The sequence below is a fragment of the Lampetra planeri genome, chromosome 11 (genome assembly GCF_965212315.1).
Source record: "Lampetra planeri chromosome 11, kcLamPlan1.2.h2, whole genome shotgun sequence".
In the NCBI taxonomy this organism is placed as follows: domain Eukaryota; kingdom Metazoa; phylum Chordata; class Hyperoartia; order Petromyzontiformes; family Petromyzontidae; genus Lampetra; species Lampetra planeri.
Genome location: NC_136117.1, coordinates 5,365,820 through 5,380,618, shown reverse-complemented (window position 1 = coordinate 5,380,618; position 14,799 = coordinate 5,365,820). Strand labels below are relative to the sequence as shown.

At 48.6% G+C, this 14,799-nt stretch overlaps 1 protein-coding gene across 2 annotated transcripts in view; it reads left to right on the top strand.

The window, feature by feature from the left end:
• The window catches only part of LOC144721227 (contactin-2-like), a 120,131-nt gene that overhangs the window by 89,661 nt on the left and 15,671 nt on the right, over nucleotides 1–14,799 (top strand). For both annotated transcript variants that reach the window (XM_078598673.1, XM_078598674.1), the window contains exons 11-18: nucleotides 3,430–3,562; nucleotides 5,504–5,654; nucleotides 6,778–6,905; nucleotides 7,975–8,150; nucleotides 9,241–9,361; nucleotides 10,979–11,137; nucleotides 11,645–11,794; nucleotides 12,655–12,725. In XM_078598673.1, coding sequence (XP_078454799.1) covers nucleotides 3,430–3,562; nucleotides 5,504–5,654; nucleotides 6,778–6,905; nucleotides 7,975–8,150; nucleotides 9,241–9,361; nucleotides 10,979–11,137; nucleotides 11,645–11,794; nucleotides 12,655–12,725 — 1,089 coding nt within the window. The remainder of the gene's footprint in view (nucleotides 1–3,429; nucleotides 3,563–5,503; nucleotides 5,655–6,777; nucleotides 6,906–7,974; nucleotides 8,151–9,240; nucleotides 9,362–10,978; nucleotides 11,138–11,644; nucleotides 11,795–12,654; nucleotides 12,726–14,799) is intronic.

The following is a 14,799-nucleotide window of genomic DNA, read 5'->3' as shown; positions in this document are numbered from 1 at the left end:
ATCACGTACGTACGTACGTGTGTTGAATTTTTTTTTGCGCCGTACGTAGCCAACTGTGCTAATCAGAGGTGCGGGGGAAGGGCAACAAACTAAATACAAAAAGCAGTTCTAAAACAATTACTTATACCCACCTACCAACTAACTCTCTCACCTGTTCACCTACTCACTCATCTACCCACTGACTTGCCCATCCATCAATCCACACACCTGGAAACCCACTCACCAACACATGCATTCACTACTCTTCCATATACACTTTCTCAATATTCTTTAAGGTGGACAATAGAAAATAACTTTGGTGGAAAACCAATTATATGATGTTCACTAAGAATGAAACCCCTACAGTAGTGGTTTTGAACCTGGGGAGTACGCACCCCCTGGGGCTGTGAGATGCCCTTTCTGGGGGTGCGAGACATGCCAGATTTTTTTAGAAGGTAAATAATAGAAAACACAAATTAAGCACGAGCATGTAAGTGCAACTACTTTGTTTCAATAAACCTATGTATTTATTAACATTATACATTTGTTTACGATTGACAACCAAAGGTATACAGGCTGCAGTAAAGGTTTAGAACAACTGACCTACAGCATGGCGACATCCTTGGCAATTGCTCACACATTTGAGTGGGCTCAATGGCACAACGGCTGTAATCCCCAAACCTGATGCACTGCAAGGTAATCATACGTCAATGCAGCGGTGTTGGGTTCAACAGGTGGGTTTGTGAACCCACCTGTTTAGACTCTGAGCATTGTCATATGTTATGCGTGGATTGCCTCCTGATACCCTGGTTACCTCCCAAAACAAACTAAAACTATTCTGGATTTAATTGGCCAAACATCACCATGCAGAACCATCCTGACTCTCACTTAAGGCTTTTATGGATATATGAATAACTTAATTTTCATTCTAGATTTAATTTTAATTATTGTTGTAGTGACATCGCAGGATGTCAACGTGCTGGGTGCAGTGCCGGCCCTAGAGAGGCACGGCGTGCGGTGTAACGACATCGCGGAACCACAATGGTGTGGGTGTCGTACCGGCCCTAGAGGGGCCCGTGAGCACTGATTGATAGCGCTAGATTGCATCACGCTTTGCGTGCAGTGCCAACCCTACAGGACAGGGTGTGTGGGTGCCAGCCAAAGGATGAGGTTACTCGAGGCCATGGCACTCTGGTTGACCCGGGAGGACACGTGACCAGTTAAGTTTACAAAGAGGCCCCAAGTGGCGGCTAGGGGTGGTCACGTGGTTGGGATCCAGATCCTTCCTGAGGATTCTAGAAGGTGGGCGTGGCCAAGGGTGGAGCCAGCCACGCCGCAGAGAATATAAGCCGGGTCCCGAGAGGGACCAGGGTTGTTGTTCATCCTGGAAGAAACCCTTAGTCTACGTTGTCCGTTCAACGAGTCTCCAACACGTGAACCCGGGCCAAAGCTGTTGGTCCCGGTCCGTAGTAGCAGTTACGTTGTAACTAGTGTAGCTAGCCTGGTGGTGGTAACTAGTGTAGTAACTAGTGTAGTTAGCCTGGTGGTCACCACCGTAGGTTGTTATTCTGTTAAGGGGAAAGTTACCCCGTGTGTTGGAGTTAAATAAATGTTTTACCTCCAACGTCTGCTACTCAAATTTCGATTTAAAGCTTTCGTGACTGCAGGGATTCATCTTCTTGGTTCTTTCTTCTGCGACTCAGTTGAACTCACTACATCATTATGAATTCACTCGTTTGTTTAATCACATCCAGTGCTTTTAATCCATGCACGAATTAAATTATGTATAGTAGAGAGAGAAACAAGTAAACCCGTAAAAACTAAGTTTTTCACTATAAATCCTTTATATGCGTGGCGGCTAGAGTCCTCTCGTCCTCTGGCTTGAGATGGCTGCCACTTATGGGTCAGATGATTGTCTGCCACCATTAAGCAATTGGTAATTACATATTTAATTTGTTTTCCCTAAACAGTGTAAAATTTAGGATTTTTTTTTCACGAAAATTAATTGTCACACACAACGAGTCTGTGTGGAAAATGTCAGCTCGATTGGATCACGGGAAGTGGGTTAAAAAACGAGCGAAAGATTTGCACGGTCCTAAGCAAGCAAGCAAACTTAATATAAAGGATTTAAAAATATATTCGCCTGTGGAGGATGCGGGGATCGATCCCGCGACCTTTGTTATGGGAAGCGAGGGCGCTACCAACTGCGCTACTCCGCCACGGCCTGTGGAGGGGTTACGCTCTGGGCTCTTACACTCTGACGTTCAGCCAAAGCCATGAATGCGTTCTATTTGAATATATGTAAAACCATTTTTTTGCCTAAAAAGTGTAAAATTTTGGGAATTTTTTTTCACGAACAATAATTGTCTGGCACAACGAGTCTGTGTGGAAAATGTCAGCTCGATTGGATCACGGGAAGTGGGTTAAAAAACGACCGAAAGATTTGCACAGTCCTAAGCAAGCAAGCAAGCACGCAAGCAAGCAAGCACGCAAACTTAATATAAAGGATTTAAAAAAGGGATTCACTGGAATTTTAACATTTCTTACACTGGATAAAAGTTGAAATAACTTTGCACTCAAATCCACTTGCGTTCCTGAGCCAGTGGGTATAGTTTATTTATACGGTGGTCATTGACACACTTCCAACGCGTGCATTAGAACACCACTCCTTGAGTGTCCAGCACTCAAGGAACTCGGCTAATGCGCGTCCATGTTTAGAGCAGGATCGCGAAAATTTGCTAGCTATATAAGCCACCAACTTTGCTGAGCTGACAAAAAGCTTCCGTGGCGGTGAGCAGGGAGCTTTTTAGCACGGAGGAGGAGGATTGCCACCCCCCCCTCGGGGAGGTCACGTGGGTGACGGGGAGGCATCCCCATCCACCTCTTCCCCCCTCTGTTAACTAAAAACTAAACATCTCTATCATAGAGACATCCTTTGTGTTTAGTTTTTTTTGTCCTTCCCCCGCACCTTAGCTACATACAGCGCTAAAGAAAGTCAACACACGTAAGTAGGGGAGAGGCGAGGGGGGGGAGCTCCTGTGCCTGAAAATACATATTATATCACTGCAAATGCAAAATAAATGAATACATTAGCTGAGTTCCCGGAGTACTGGGCACTGAAATGGTGTTCTAATGTATATATTTGGTACAATGAACTTTGTTGACTTTTCTCATCATGGTTCTTATGTTACGTCAACTACACAAAAAAAACAATAGACTCATAATCAACCCCCTATTGAGAGCTGGGTTCATGACCTTTTGATTAATAACTAATGGAGCTGTCAAACTGCAACGCAGCCAGCTGGATACAACGATTGCTAAACCTGAAATCGCTTCGCTACCATCATCAATATTTACCCTGGGCTTTTCACCACTATGAGTGCAATGGCTTTAGCGCTCTCTGCGTAAAGATAAAACGGGGTGCTTTTCTCTCCTCCGTTTATTCCTCAGGCGGGCAAGGTGTTGGTGGCCGAAGGGGAGCTGAACATCGTGAACCTGAGCGTCGGCGACTCGGGGATGTACCAGTGTGTCGCCGAGAATAAACACGGCATCATTTACTCCAACGCGGAGCTCAGGGTGCTGGGTGAGTCCCCCCCCCCCCCCTCCTGCCCCCCACCTCTCCCGCCCCCCAGTCTCGGTCAGGATGCAGCGTTGAGACCGCATCGTGGCCCCGGCGTTCATTGTGACGTGACCGTCACTCGGCACAGCGCAGGCCCATAGTCCTGCAACCTCAAATTCAGATCGGCCCATTGTGGAGGCTATAACACGGTGCACCGGGGAAAGATGGAATTATCTAATAACAGGTAATTATTATATAATAAGCTGTCCACTGATTCCATTTGTGGCATGTGAACACTCACGCGCACATTAGTTCAGATGTATATTGCCATGACGCTTGAGGTGTGGAGTCAAGCTCAGTGCCACTAAAAATCTAGGCAGAAGGGGTGGGGCCTTGTAAAAAAGTTGGTGTAGATTGAATGCTGTAAATGTGAAGCGGAACCCAAGTATGTTGAGTTTCTTTCGCACCGTATGTAGCCAATCATGCTGATCGGAAGTGTGGGGGAAGGATAACAAAAAAGCGCGCAAGCAAGACAGACTCACCTTGTGGGCAATGAGTTGGCCAGTAGATCGTTTTTGTATATAATTAAGGCAGTAAAGCAAGTAGGTTGTTGACCTCGCTGTTGACCAGCTTTTTTGCATTTCTTCACTTTTCTGTGTGGGTTTAGCGTAAATAAAATGTCTTTATCTTACCATGGGGCACTGTGATTGAAGAGCCCAACTTATAATCACAGGGTAATTTGTTCAAATCCGAAATCAACTCCCTATCATCTTCCCTGCTGGGTCACGGCAATGTGTATCCTTTTTTGGGAAGTCACCAGTGGTCCTTCAATACAAACGCTAGACATTGTCATAGGAATGTGGAATTGCCACCACTGGCTTATGATCATCAAAGGAGACGAGCACCACCCATTGCTTGGAATGAAGATTGACTTTTTATATTATAACAGATCATCTTTATAGACAAGTGAGGTGGTTCGGGCACCTGGTAAGGATGGCCCCTGATGAACTCCACCAGGCATGTCCCACTGGGCGAAGACCCCGGGGCCGGCCCACGACACTCTGCTGGTTGGGACGATGTCGCTCGGCTGGCCTGGGAATGCCTGGGAATTCCCCAGGAAGAGCTAGAGTCTGTATATAGTAGTGTAGTGTACAGTCGTGTAGTGGATAGTAGTGTATAGAAATGTAGAGCTAAAGTCTGTCGCCCGGGAAAGGGAGGTCTGGACCGCCCTACTCAACACGCTGCCGCCGCGACCCTCACCAGGGAAAGCGGACTGAGGAACGGACAAACGAATGTACATAAATGAGTGATTAAAGCATTTGCAGCTTATGACAAAATCGCCCAGAATGTGCCTGATTCTGTCAGGTCAGACGTCAGAAGCTAAGTAGGCTTTGAGCCTGGTGAGTGCTCGAATGGGCGACCACTGTACAAAAAAAAACCACACAAGTGCTTCATCTTCGTTCTTTCGGTAAAGTCACGTAGAAGGGAAATAATAAAATAATAAAAATAAAACATAATCAAATAATTCTCACGACGTTTCGGCCACAACACAAGCAGCCGTCCTCAGGTGAAGACCAGGTCTGTCGAGGCGACAGCGTCTGAATGCTGTCGCCTCGACAGACCTGGTTTTCACCTGAGGACAGCTGCTTGCGTTGTGGCCGAAACGTCGTGAGAATTATTTTATTATGTTTTATTTTTATTATTTTATTACTTCTCTTCTACGTGACTATACCGAAAGAACGAAGAAGATGAATACCTGCAGTCACACAAGTGCTGTGTATGCATTGTTGGCAGCAGAGCTTTGTACTTCCCCCACCTTCCAACCAGCACTGACGGAGCGTGGCGAAGTACGGTCTAATAACCCTCACTGGCACTTGCCCGGCGGCGCGTTGGCAAGCCGGGCCTGCACAAGGTTTTTTATATTGGCAGAGATGTTTAATCGCTCGACGCTCCCTTTCGTTACAGCCTCGAAACCAGAGTTCGACCCCAATCCGCTATCCCGCGTGGTCCAGAGCGCCTTGGGGGGCAAGGCCACTGTCCCGTGCCTGCCCCAGGCTGCCCCCAAGCCGAACATCACCTGGAGCCGTGGGACGGAGCTGCTGCACGTGCACAGCCGGTGAGTCTGCGCATGCCCTCGCTTGATCGAGGCTCGCGGCCGGACTTTCTCCGAGCTTGCAGCCTCTCGGGAAAGAAGGCCGCCTCTTGACGACACCCCCACATGGGGTGGACTGTTGTCACAGCTATCACGCGACTAAACACTGGACATGATCTGTGAAACTACTGGACATCTGTGAAAAAGAGCTTCATAGCTCATCCGAATTCCTCCAGTATACATAAATGTCGTGATTCTGAAAATATTGTGATTCTGAAACATGCACTCGCTTTAGAACGCACTTTCAGTGTTTGTCAGTTGTTTTGCATTTTTGTGATGGTTGGATTTGTGAGTGCGTGGATGGGTATGAGTAATTGATTGAGGTAGTAATTGAATTGATTAATGAGTGTATAAATTATTGAGAGTGTAGTGAGTGGATATGTGTGTGTTAATAATTGAATGAGCGAGTGATTGAATTGTAGAGTGTGAGCAATTTAATTAATTCGTATGTCACTGAGTGAGACTATGAATGAGTGTGTGAATGAACTAATGAGGTTTTTGGGTTAGATCTCGTAAGTATAAATGTCGTAACCCTCCACCACCCGACGCAGCCAGGAAGGTTTGTCACATAAACAACGCGCCAATTAGTTACTACTTCAGCCCACCCATGTGTTGGAGAGTACATCCACAACGTTTACAATTTGAGTACGATGTTTCGCTGGTAATTACATCCAGCATCATCGGGCAATTTGCCAGAATATTCTGGCGTTTTGTTTGTCAAAAACCTTACTGGCTGTGTCGGGTGGTGGAGGGCTACGACACATTTATACTTACGCGATGTAACCCAAAAAACTTTATTATGAATAATATTGGTCGCGAAAGCCTACGTGTTAAACTGAGCCAATGAGTCTTGCCGGTAGCGCATGTCTGAGTGAGTTACTGAGTGTAGGCGATTTAAATGAGCAAATGCACAACTGAGTGAAGCACACCGATGAAACCCACGTTAAAGTAGCGTCTTAATGACTTTAACAGTGACAACAACGGGCATGTTGAGAGTCTACCCTCCAGCAGTGATATTCATCATGCTGGCTTTTTGCTGGAGACGAAGGCCGATGACAGATAGGGACCGTGTCGCCGTGTCCGTCAGGATGTCCGTGCTGGAAGACGGGAGTCTGGTGATCCCTGATCTGCGCAGAACGGACCAGGGCAACTACACGTGCTTCGCTGAGAACAAACTGGGCAAGGCCAACGCCACGTTCACCCTGCTCGTCAAAGGTGCCCCCCCACGCATGCCAGTTCTACGCTTCCCCTCACCCTTACCCAGGCCGATGCCACACATCCGTTGCGTGGTCTTACCTGTGGACCGTGCGTGTATGAGGAGTGTCTGTTTTCATGCATGGTGGTTCTATTTTCAATGCAGCTTTTTGATTGGTCAATCCACTGCTGGATGGGGGGGAGGGGGGGCTCGTGGGGGTTATTGGATCGTACTCTACCTCCGCTGGCCGGTGACGACATGGGGCATTGACGTGAACCACAGTGCAACAATGGATTTTGCCGCACCGCGCCCTGCTGCCCACAATGTAGCATGGCCCCACAGCAGCCCACTGCGACCTGGCGTTGTGTGGCAGGCAACCATCCAAGCACTGCCCTGTCTCAAAATCCTGCATGGCTTCTAATATCCGGCGCATTCAGGATGATTTGCTCATAAGTGCCTTTTTTCCATAAGTGCCATTTGTGTAACAATCTTAATATTCCAATTGACCTTATTTAGCATGTTTGTGGCAGGATTGCGTTTGCCACAATTGCTATGAATGCTACAACTAAGCTCTGTTATGACAGGGTTTGTTGGCGATCTTTTTATTTATTTATTTTTAAGCACTATTTATTGTGTGTCCTGTTTGCGGTAAATTCCAGCATGGTTTTTGTGTAATTAATTTGTTGTCGTTGCTCGTTTGGTTGCGCCTCCCCACCCTGTGGCGTCCGGTAACTGCTACCGCTGCTGACGGTCTTGGACTGTCAGTTTAACACGTAGCAGACTTTCGCGACCAATATCATTCATAATCAACGGTTTATGGGTTAGATCGCGCAAGTTTTAATGTGTGGCCTTCCCTGCAAAAAAACTGCTTCGCTCAATCGGCCATTCCAGCTAAAATAGTCTAACACTTCTTATATACAGTACATCAAAGACAGCCTGCCTCTTGACTTGCTTGCTGCTATTTTATTATTAGCTCATGCGTGGTGTAGTTTCGGGGACATATTTATTCTGTGTACGAGCGAACACTGCGGTGTAACCATGCCTACCCCTGACAATCCTCCACCCCCCCCCCTCTCACCGCACACGCAGACGCGACCACGATCAAGCTGGCCCCGAAGGACACGCGCGTCACCGTGGGGGAGAACGCCACGCTGCTGTGCCGCGTGTCGCACGACCGCACGCTCGACGTCGCCTTCCTGTGGCTCCACAATGGATACCCCCTCGACACCGTGTCGCCCGAGTCGCCCTTCCGCCGCATCTCAGCGGTGCGGACCTGTGGTCTGGGTGCATGTGTGGCGGGGAGCGGGTGGGACGGCGGTTAGCGGCGCTGCGCTACGAACCCGGCGACCCGAGGTCCTTGAAGAGGCAGCTTTGCTTGTGATGTTTGTGTCTGGGTCTTTGGGGTGCTCTGGAACAGTCGCGGTTCGTGCACTGAACTGTGAGACCAGTATTTCGAGTCTGATTCCTTGCCACGGATAATATCAGTGGCAAGGGGTTTTGAACCTGCATTGTACATACAATAGGTCAATTCATCATTAAATGAGTATCAGGTGCGGTGTGTTTGCATCGGTACTGGGCAGACAAAGGCGTCCGGGCGTGATGCTGGCCACCCACACCCTCGTGTGCCATGCCGGCCATCATAGGCACTCGCTGACAGCACTTGCCCCAACCAACAGCCTCTATAGGCTATAAAGGGGGCCTTTGTCTTTGTGTATATATGCATAATCGTGGGTAATAGTGGCCCAGTGGTTAGTACACTGGGCTAACAACCCAGGCAAACATAATTTGGCAAGTCTTACCTGAATTGACATGACGCTCATCTCAATTTGCTTTCCTGAGCTGGTGGTGGAATGTCCACTTTTCTGTGGCAAGGGTAGTTTATAGGACAGCCAAATATATTTAATATGCTGTGTTCATTTGTTCTGTTCATATAGTGTAAATACACGCAGAGTATGACAAGTGATGGTGTGGCAGGAGTGCTCAAGTTTAGAAGGTAACGAGTTATAATCTTGATTGGGGAGATATCTTGGCCTATCATCTTCAGTGGATGAGAAACTGATTATCACATGGTGAGGTTTAAAACCATTGTTTTCCTAATGGGAAGACTGGTCCTTGCTGTTAAACTGTCAATTCTAGCCTAGCTTTGGACCACGTGAACATGGAGGCACTTTACTCCATGACTTTGAAATATAAAAAGTAGTGCTTTAATACCTCCATCGGTTTATGTGAGTCACGAGTGAATGAACCTCTCACCATCGCCAACAGGGCTGTGAATTGTAGCCGAGAAAGAGTTTTGTGGCATTTGTGGGGCTGTACACGAATTCATTCTTTTTCCCCTCTGCCTTTCCCTTAAAGGACAAGGACACGGGAGACATTCGGATAATACACGTGCTGCTTTACCACGCTGGAAACTACACCTGCCTGGCACACACTGCAGCTGACAGTGTGATGGCCCATGCAGTACTGCTCGTCAGAGGTGCGTACGGGAGCCTAAATTGGTCAGTCTCAGAGCTGCAAACTGTTTTGTTTTAGACTTTAAACGAGTGGGGGGGGGGGGGAGGAGGAGGGTTTCAATTGGGACTATACATAGCGATCATCGCCCCCCCCCTACTGCCAAACTGATGCCCATTTTCAGGCCAAGTGCTGAGTGACATTTGTGCTGCGCAGGGACAGCTGCCACTGGAGGTGTCAGCTTTGAAAACTTTTTTTTTAAAGCTGACATGCGAGGCAAGTCGCTCGTCGCGTGTGAAGCGCTCCGAGACGCAGCAGCATGAAGTGGGGGGGGGGGGGGCGCTCTCTCAAACGAATCCGTCTGGTTACGCGCATCTGTGAGAGTGCTTGTGGGGGAGCGGTGGTGTAGCGGTTAGCGCGCCGCACTACAAACCCGGTCACCCGAGTTCGATTCCCGCTCACGGCCAACAACGGTGACGATTACCTGAACCGGTTCTGGGCCTCCCCTAGGGCGACTCAGCCTCAAATGAGTACGTGGTGCGGTGTGTGAACATCGCCACTCGGGAGACAAAGGCGGCCGGGCGTGGTGCTGGCCACCCACCCCCTCGTGTGCCCTGCCGGCTTTCATTGGTGCTCGCTAACAGCACTTGCCCTAACAGTATGTTACAGGCTATACGGGTGATCTTTGTCTTTGTTATATTGGTGCACGCTCTGTATCACAATCACTTTTAATCAGGTGTAATTCTAGTACCTCACCACCAGTGGCCAATTGTACCCCTTTTTCCACTGGAATATGCGATCTGGGCCAACGCAGCGTCCTCTGGATGTGGGCGGATTTTCACCTGGCTATCCCTTTCCCTTCTTGCTCCCCTTCACTGGAACAAACTCCCACTGCACATACAACAATCATCTTCATTGGCTTGCTTCCGTTCCTCCTTTAAAACAACCCCCATCTCTTCTCCCCTCGCCCATCTTACTGCTACTCCTTGCCCCGGCCCCGCAGATACGAGCAGGCCTACCCCAACCCCTACCCCAACCCCTACCCCTACCCTAACCCCTACCCTATCACTATGCCTACCCCTACCCCAACCCCTACCCCTATCACTATGCCTACCCCAACCCCTACCCCAACCCCTACCCTAACCCCTCCCCTATCACTATGCCTACCCCAACCCCTATCACTATGCCTACCACAACCCCAACCCCTATCACTATGCCTACCCCAACCCCTACCCCAACTTCTACCCCAACCCCTACCCCCCAACCCCTACCCCCCAACCCCTACCCCAACCCCTATCATTATGCCTACCCCTATGCCAACCCCAACCCCTATCACTACAGCAACCCCAACCTTTCCTGAACCCCTCCCACCAGTCCTCCTTACTGTCACCATATCTCTACCACCAGTCTCTATTTTAACTTATATCATCTTACATGCAATTTTATAGTTTTTGCAAAGCGCCTCAGACTAAGGCACTATATCAATTCATAGAAGATAAAATATCTCTGCCGAGCCGAACCAGAACCGAACCGTGACACCTCCAGCCTCACAATAAGACATCGAGATCCGGCTTGGGGACGAGCAAGGCCAGGGACCGTACGTGGCCTGTGACGCTGACCTCTGTTGTTGTTTGGGGCGCAGGGCCCCCCGGCCCGCCGGGCGGGGTGATCGCCGAGAACGTCACCGCCAACACGGCGACGGTGGCGTGGAGCCCTGGCACGGACAACGACAGCCCAATCACGCGCTACGTCATCCAGGGCCGGCCCGTGGGCACCTTCAAGTGGAAAGACCTTGTCACAGGTACTGCCGCAGATGCCGTGTGTGCGTACGTGTAAGTGTGGGGAGCGGTGGCGCAGGGGTTAGCGCTATGCTGCGCCACGAACCCGGCCACCCGGGTTCGTTTCCCGCTCGCGGCCAACACCAGTGATGATTATCTAAACTGGTCATGGGCCCCTCCCCTAGGTCGACTCGGCCTCAAATGAGTACCTGGTGTGGTGTGTAAACATCACCACTAGGAAGACAAAGGCGGCCGGGCGTGCTGTTGGCCACCCACCCCCTCGTGTTGCCATGCCGCCCTTCACAGGTGCTCGCAAACCGCACTTGCCCCAACAGTCTTCTCAGCCTGTAAGGGGGATCTTTGTCTTTGTGCTTCTGTGTACAAGTCAGTGCATGCCTGTTGTGCCAGTATGTGCACGTGTTAGTGTAAGCTGCAGAGCTGACCCCTCTGACTTCTACGTTTCGTCAATCTGTCCCTCCGTCTGTTTTGTACCCCCCCCGCTCCGCCGCCCCTGGGTGTTTTGCGATCAGCTCCACAGGAGATCGAAGGAAACATAGACACGGCGAGGGTGGAAGGTCTCCGGCCGTGGCTGGACTACGAGTTCCATGTCATCGCCATCAACACGCTTGGCTTCGGGGAGCCGAGCCAGCCCTCCCGCCCGGTCCGCACGCTGCCTGACGGTGAGCGTCTTCCCGGCGGCGAAGTCGCTCGGCGGCAAGCGCCGTGCCCGCCGCCCCTTGCGGAGGAGGCTCGCGGTTCTCATCCGGCTTGCGGCGGCCCCGGTTGTTGACGCTGCTAGTGCATTGACCACAGAGTGCGCGCCATCGGCTTCACGGTGGACGTCAAGGAGAACCCCTGACGTCGTTCGTAACGAGTACATTTAGAAAGATCGCCCACAAGTTGGGATTACACGTAGCGATGAGTCTGCCTTACTGCCAGACTCATGGCCGATGGCAAAGCGGGTGATGAGTCGCCTACCTGTCCACAGGGACAGCGGCCATTGTGAGGGGGGGGTGCCCTTTCAAATGTCTGAAATGAGATGTGAAGGGCGCTCGGTTAAAATGCAAATAATTAAATACATTGGCATCTCAAGACGCTATGCAGAAACAGCGTGACATGCGCATCCTCAATAGTAATACACAAATATGCATGTAGTATGTTGAAAAAACAGTCAAGAGGCCGAAGCAAACAGGAATTTACATACTCTTCGGTTCTTTCGGTAAAGTCACGTAGTCACCTGACGCTTGTGTCCCGCCCGAAACGTCGTGATTTATTTTCTTTTATACCTACGTGACTTTACCGAAAGAACAAAAGAGTATGGATTCCTGCAGTCACGAAAACTTCAAATCAGGAATTTACATGTTGAACTTTGTCTCTCAATGTAAATTCCAATCATTAAGCTTTTTACATTTCGCTGTGTATACGCATGAATGTGTGTTTTCAAGTCTTTATTCCCAAATGAGGGACAGAGAGAGAGAATGAGGAAGGGAGACAAGAGCGAGTGCCACTAACGAGATCACCCTCTCTGTTCTCACTCCAGTACCGACCACTGCTCCGTTCGGCATCACCGGTGGTGGAGGGAGACACCGGGAGCTCACCATCATGTGGACCGTGAGTCCTACGGCCAAACACCCACACGGCACATCGTGGTGCCCGGGTGGCTCGGGGAGGGGGGGGGCGCTCTTAATGCCCATCTCAGAAACACAGAGTCACCGGCGCCGAGGTCCCTGGATTCAAATTCAGGCCTTTCATTCGCCCATGGATCAGCGCAGGTTGTGAAGGGCAGCGTAGCAGAGGGACGTTCCTCGACCCTGTTTGCCAAATGCCTGCACACACACACAAAAAACATGCCATCACCTTCGTTTGCGAATTCCACCTAACTGGACAAAATTTGCAGCTTTTTTCAGAATGTAGACAATGTTTGGTTGTTGCTGCTATGCGACGAGCATCTCTTCTATTAGCAAGGCACACTGGAAAGTGCGCGCTCGTGTGGATAAGTTATCCCTCGAAAGGGACCTCAGTAGCCTCCCTAGCACTGCGATGTCCATTTCTGCAGACTATTTTCTCTTAACATCGGGTAATGGACTGCGTAAATATAAATGTGTCGTTAACCTGCCATCACCCCCCCCTCACACACAGCCAATCAGTAGGGTGTGTCACGTAAACAAAACGTGCCAGTTAGTTACTAGTTCAGCCCACCCTCGTGTTGGAGAGTAAATCCACAATATTTATGATTTGAGTACGACGTTTAGCTGGTAATTACATCCTGCATCATCGGGCAATTTTTGCCAGAATTGTTTACGTCACAAACCTTACTAATTGGCTGTGACAGGTGGTGGTGAGTTAACGACGCATTTATTCATAAGCGATCTAACACAAAGAAACCTTTACTATGAATAATATTGGTCACGAAAGCCTACGTGTCAGACTAATGTACTGTAATACAAGACTCCCAAATTGACACTTGGTCTCTATATGCCAATAGCACGACTATAATTGGTAATAAAAAATAAATATTGACAAAAAAAATAGCATTTTCACTTAATTTGGTATATTACAGCTCTGAGGACTACAACCGTTTCGCAAAGCATGGAGAGTACCATACGGTGTTGGGTTATGAAACCCTATTGAGTTGACTTTAATTGTAGCTGCGTGATTTTATTTTTTCAGGGAAACGTGTGTGCACAAATAAATGCGCATACACGTAGGTTTTCACGACCAATGTTACCATAATAGAGGTTTTTGGGTTAGATCGCGTAAATATAAATGCGCCGTTAAACCCAACATCCACCCGTCGCAACCAATTAGTACGGTTTGTCACGTAAACAGAACGTGCCAATTCGTTACTAGTACAGCACACCGGTGTGTTGGAGAGTAAACCCATAATCACAATCAGGTGCAAAGGCCTATTGGGGAGGGTGGTTATTGCATGCATATAAATTACAATGGATATCCGTACATACGTACTTAAACGTGTATGAACACTGCTGATAACTTTGGCCTAAGTCCAGGCTGCCATTGGAGATCAAGCCTGGTTCTGCAGGTGACAGGGGGTAATGGTCTCAGCTCAGTTGCCACAAAAAATACCCGTTGTTTAAACGTAGGTCTTACTTGAGTGCATCTCCACTGTGAGGACCACATCTACGAATTTTCGAACGTGACGGAAACCACTCGTCGTAATTTATGTGGCATGAAGAAGCCCTTTCTGGTGATTTGTTCAGAAAGTCCAATTTCATAGACTCCAGAGGGAGTTGTGTTGCTTCCCGGGTCATCCCCCGACACACATTCTGTGGAAAATTAATTTTCTCAACCCGTCAAATAATTCCAACAGTGCGATTGGGATTTATACATAAGTATGTTTGTATAAATATATTTATACTAGTCTTTTGCCCGTCCTAGGACAGAAGCTGTAATATTTACGAAAAAATTGAGCAGACATTAATTGTATCTTGTGTAAATGGAATGGCAGTGAATCTTGTACAAAAGTATGTCATCAAACACTTCACTGCATTTCACTGTAGCACTATATTAATGAAAGTGATTCTTGCACGAAACTATGTCATAAAACACCTCACTTCGTGTCACTGTAGAACTGAATATAACTGACCTTCAATTTATTCAAATTCATTGCTCTGGTACTTTATTCTCTTCTGCTTTCAGTCGCTGGGATTGAAATTAATTGGAA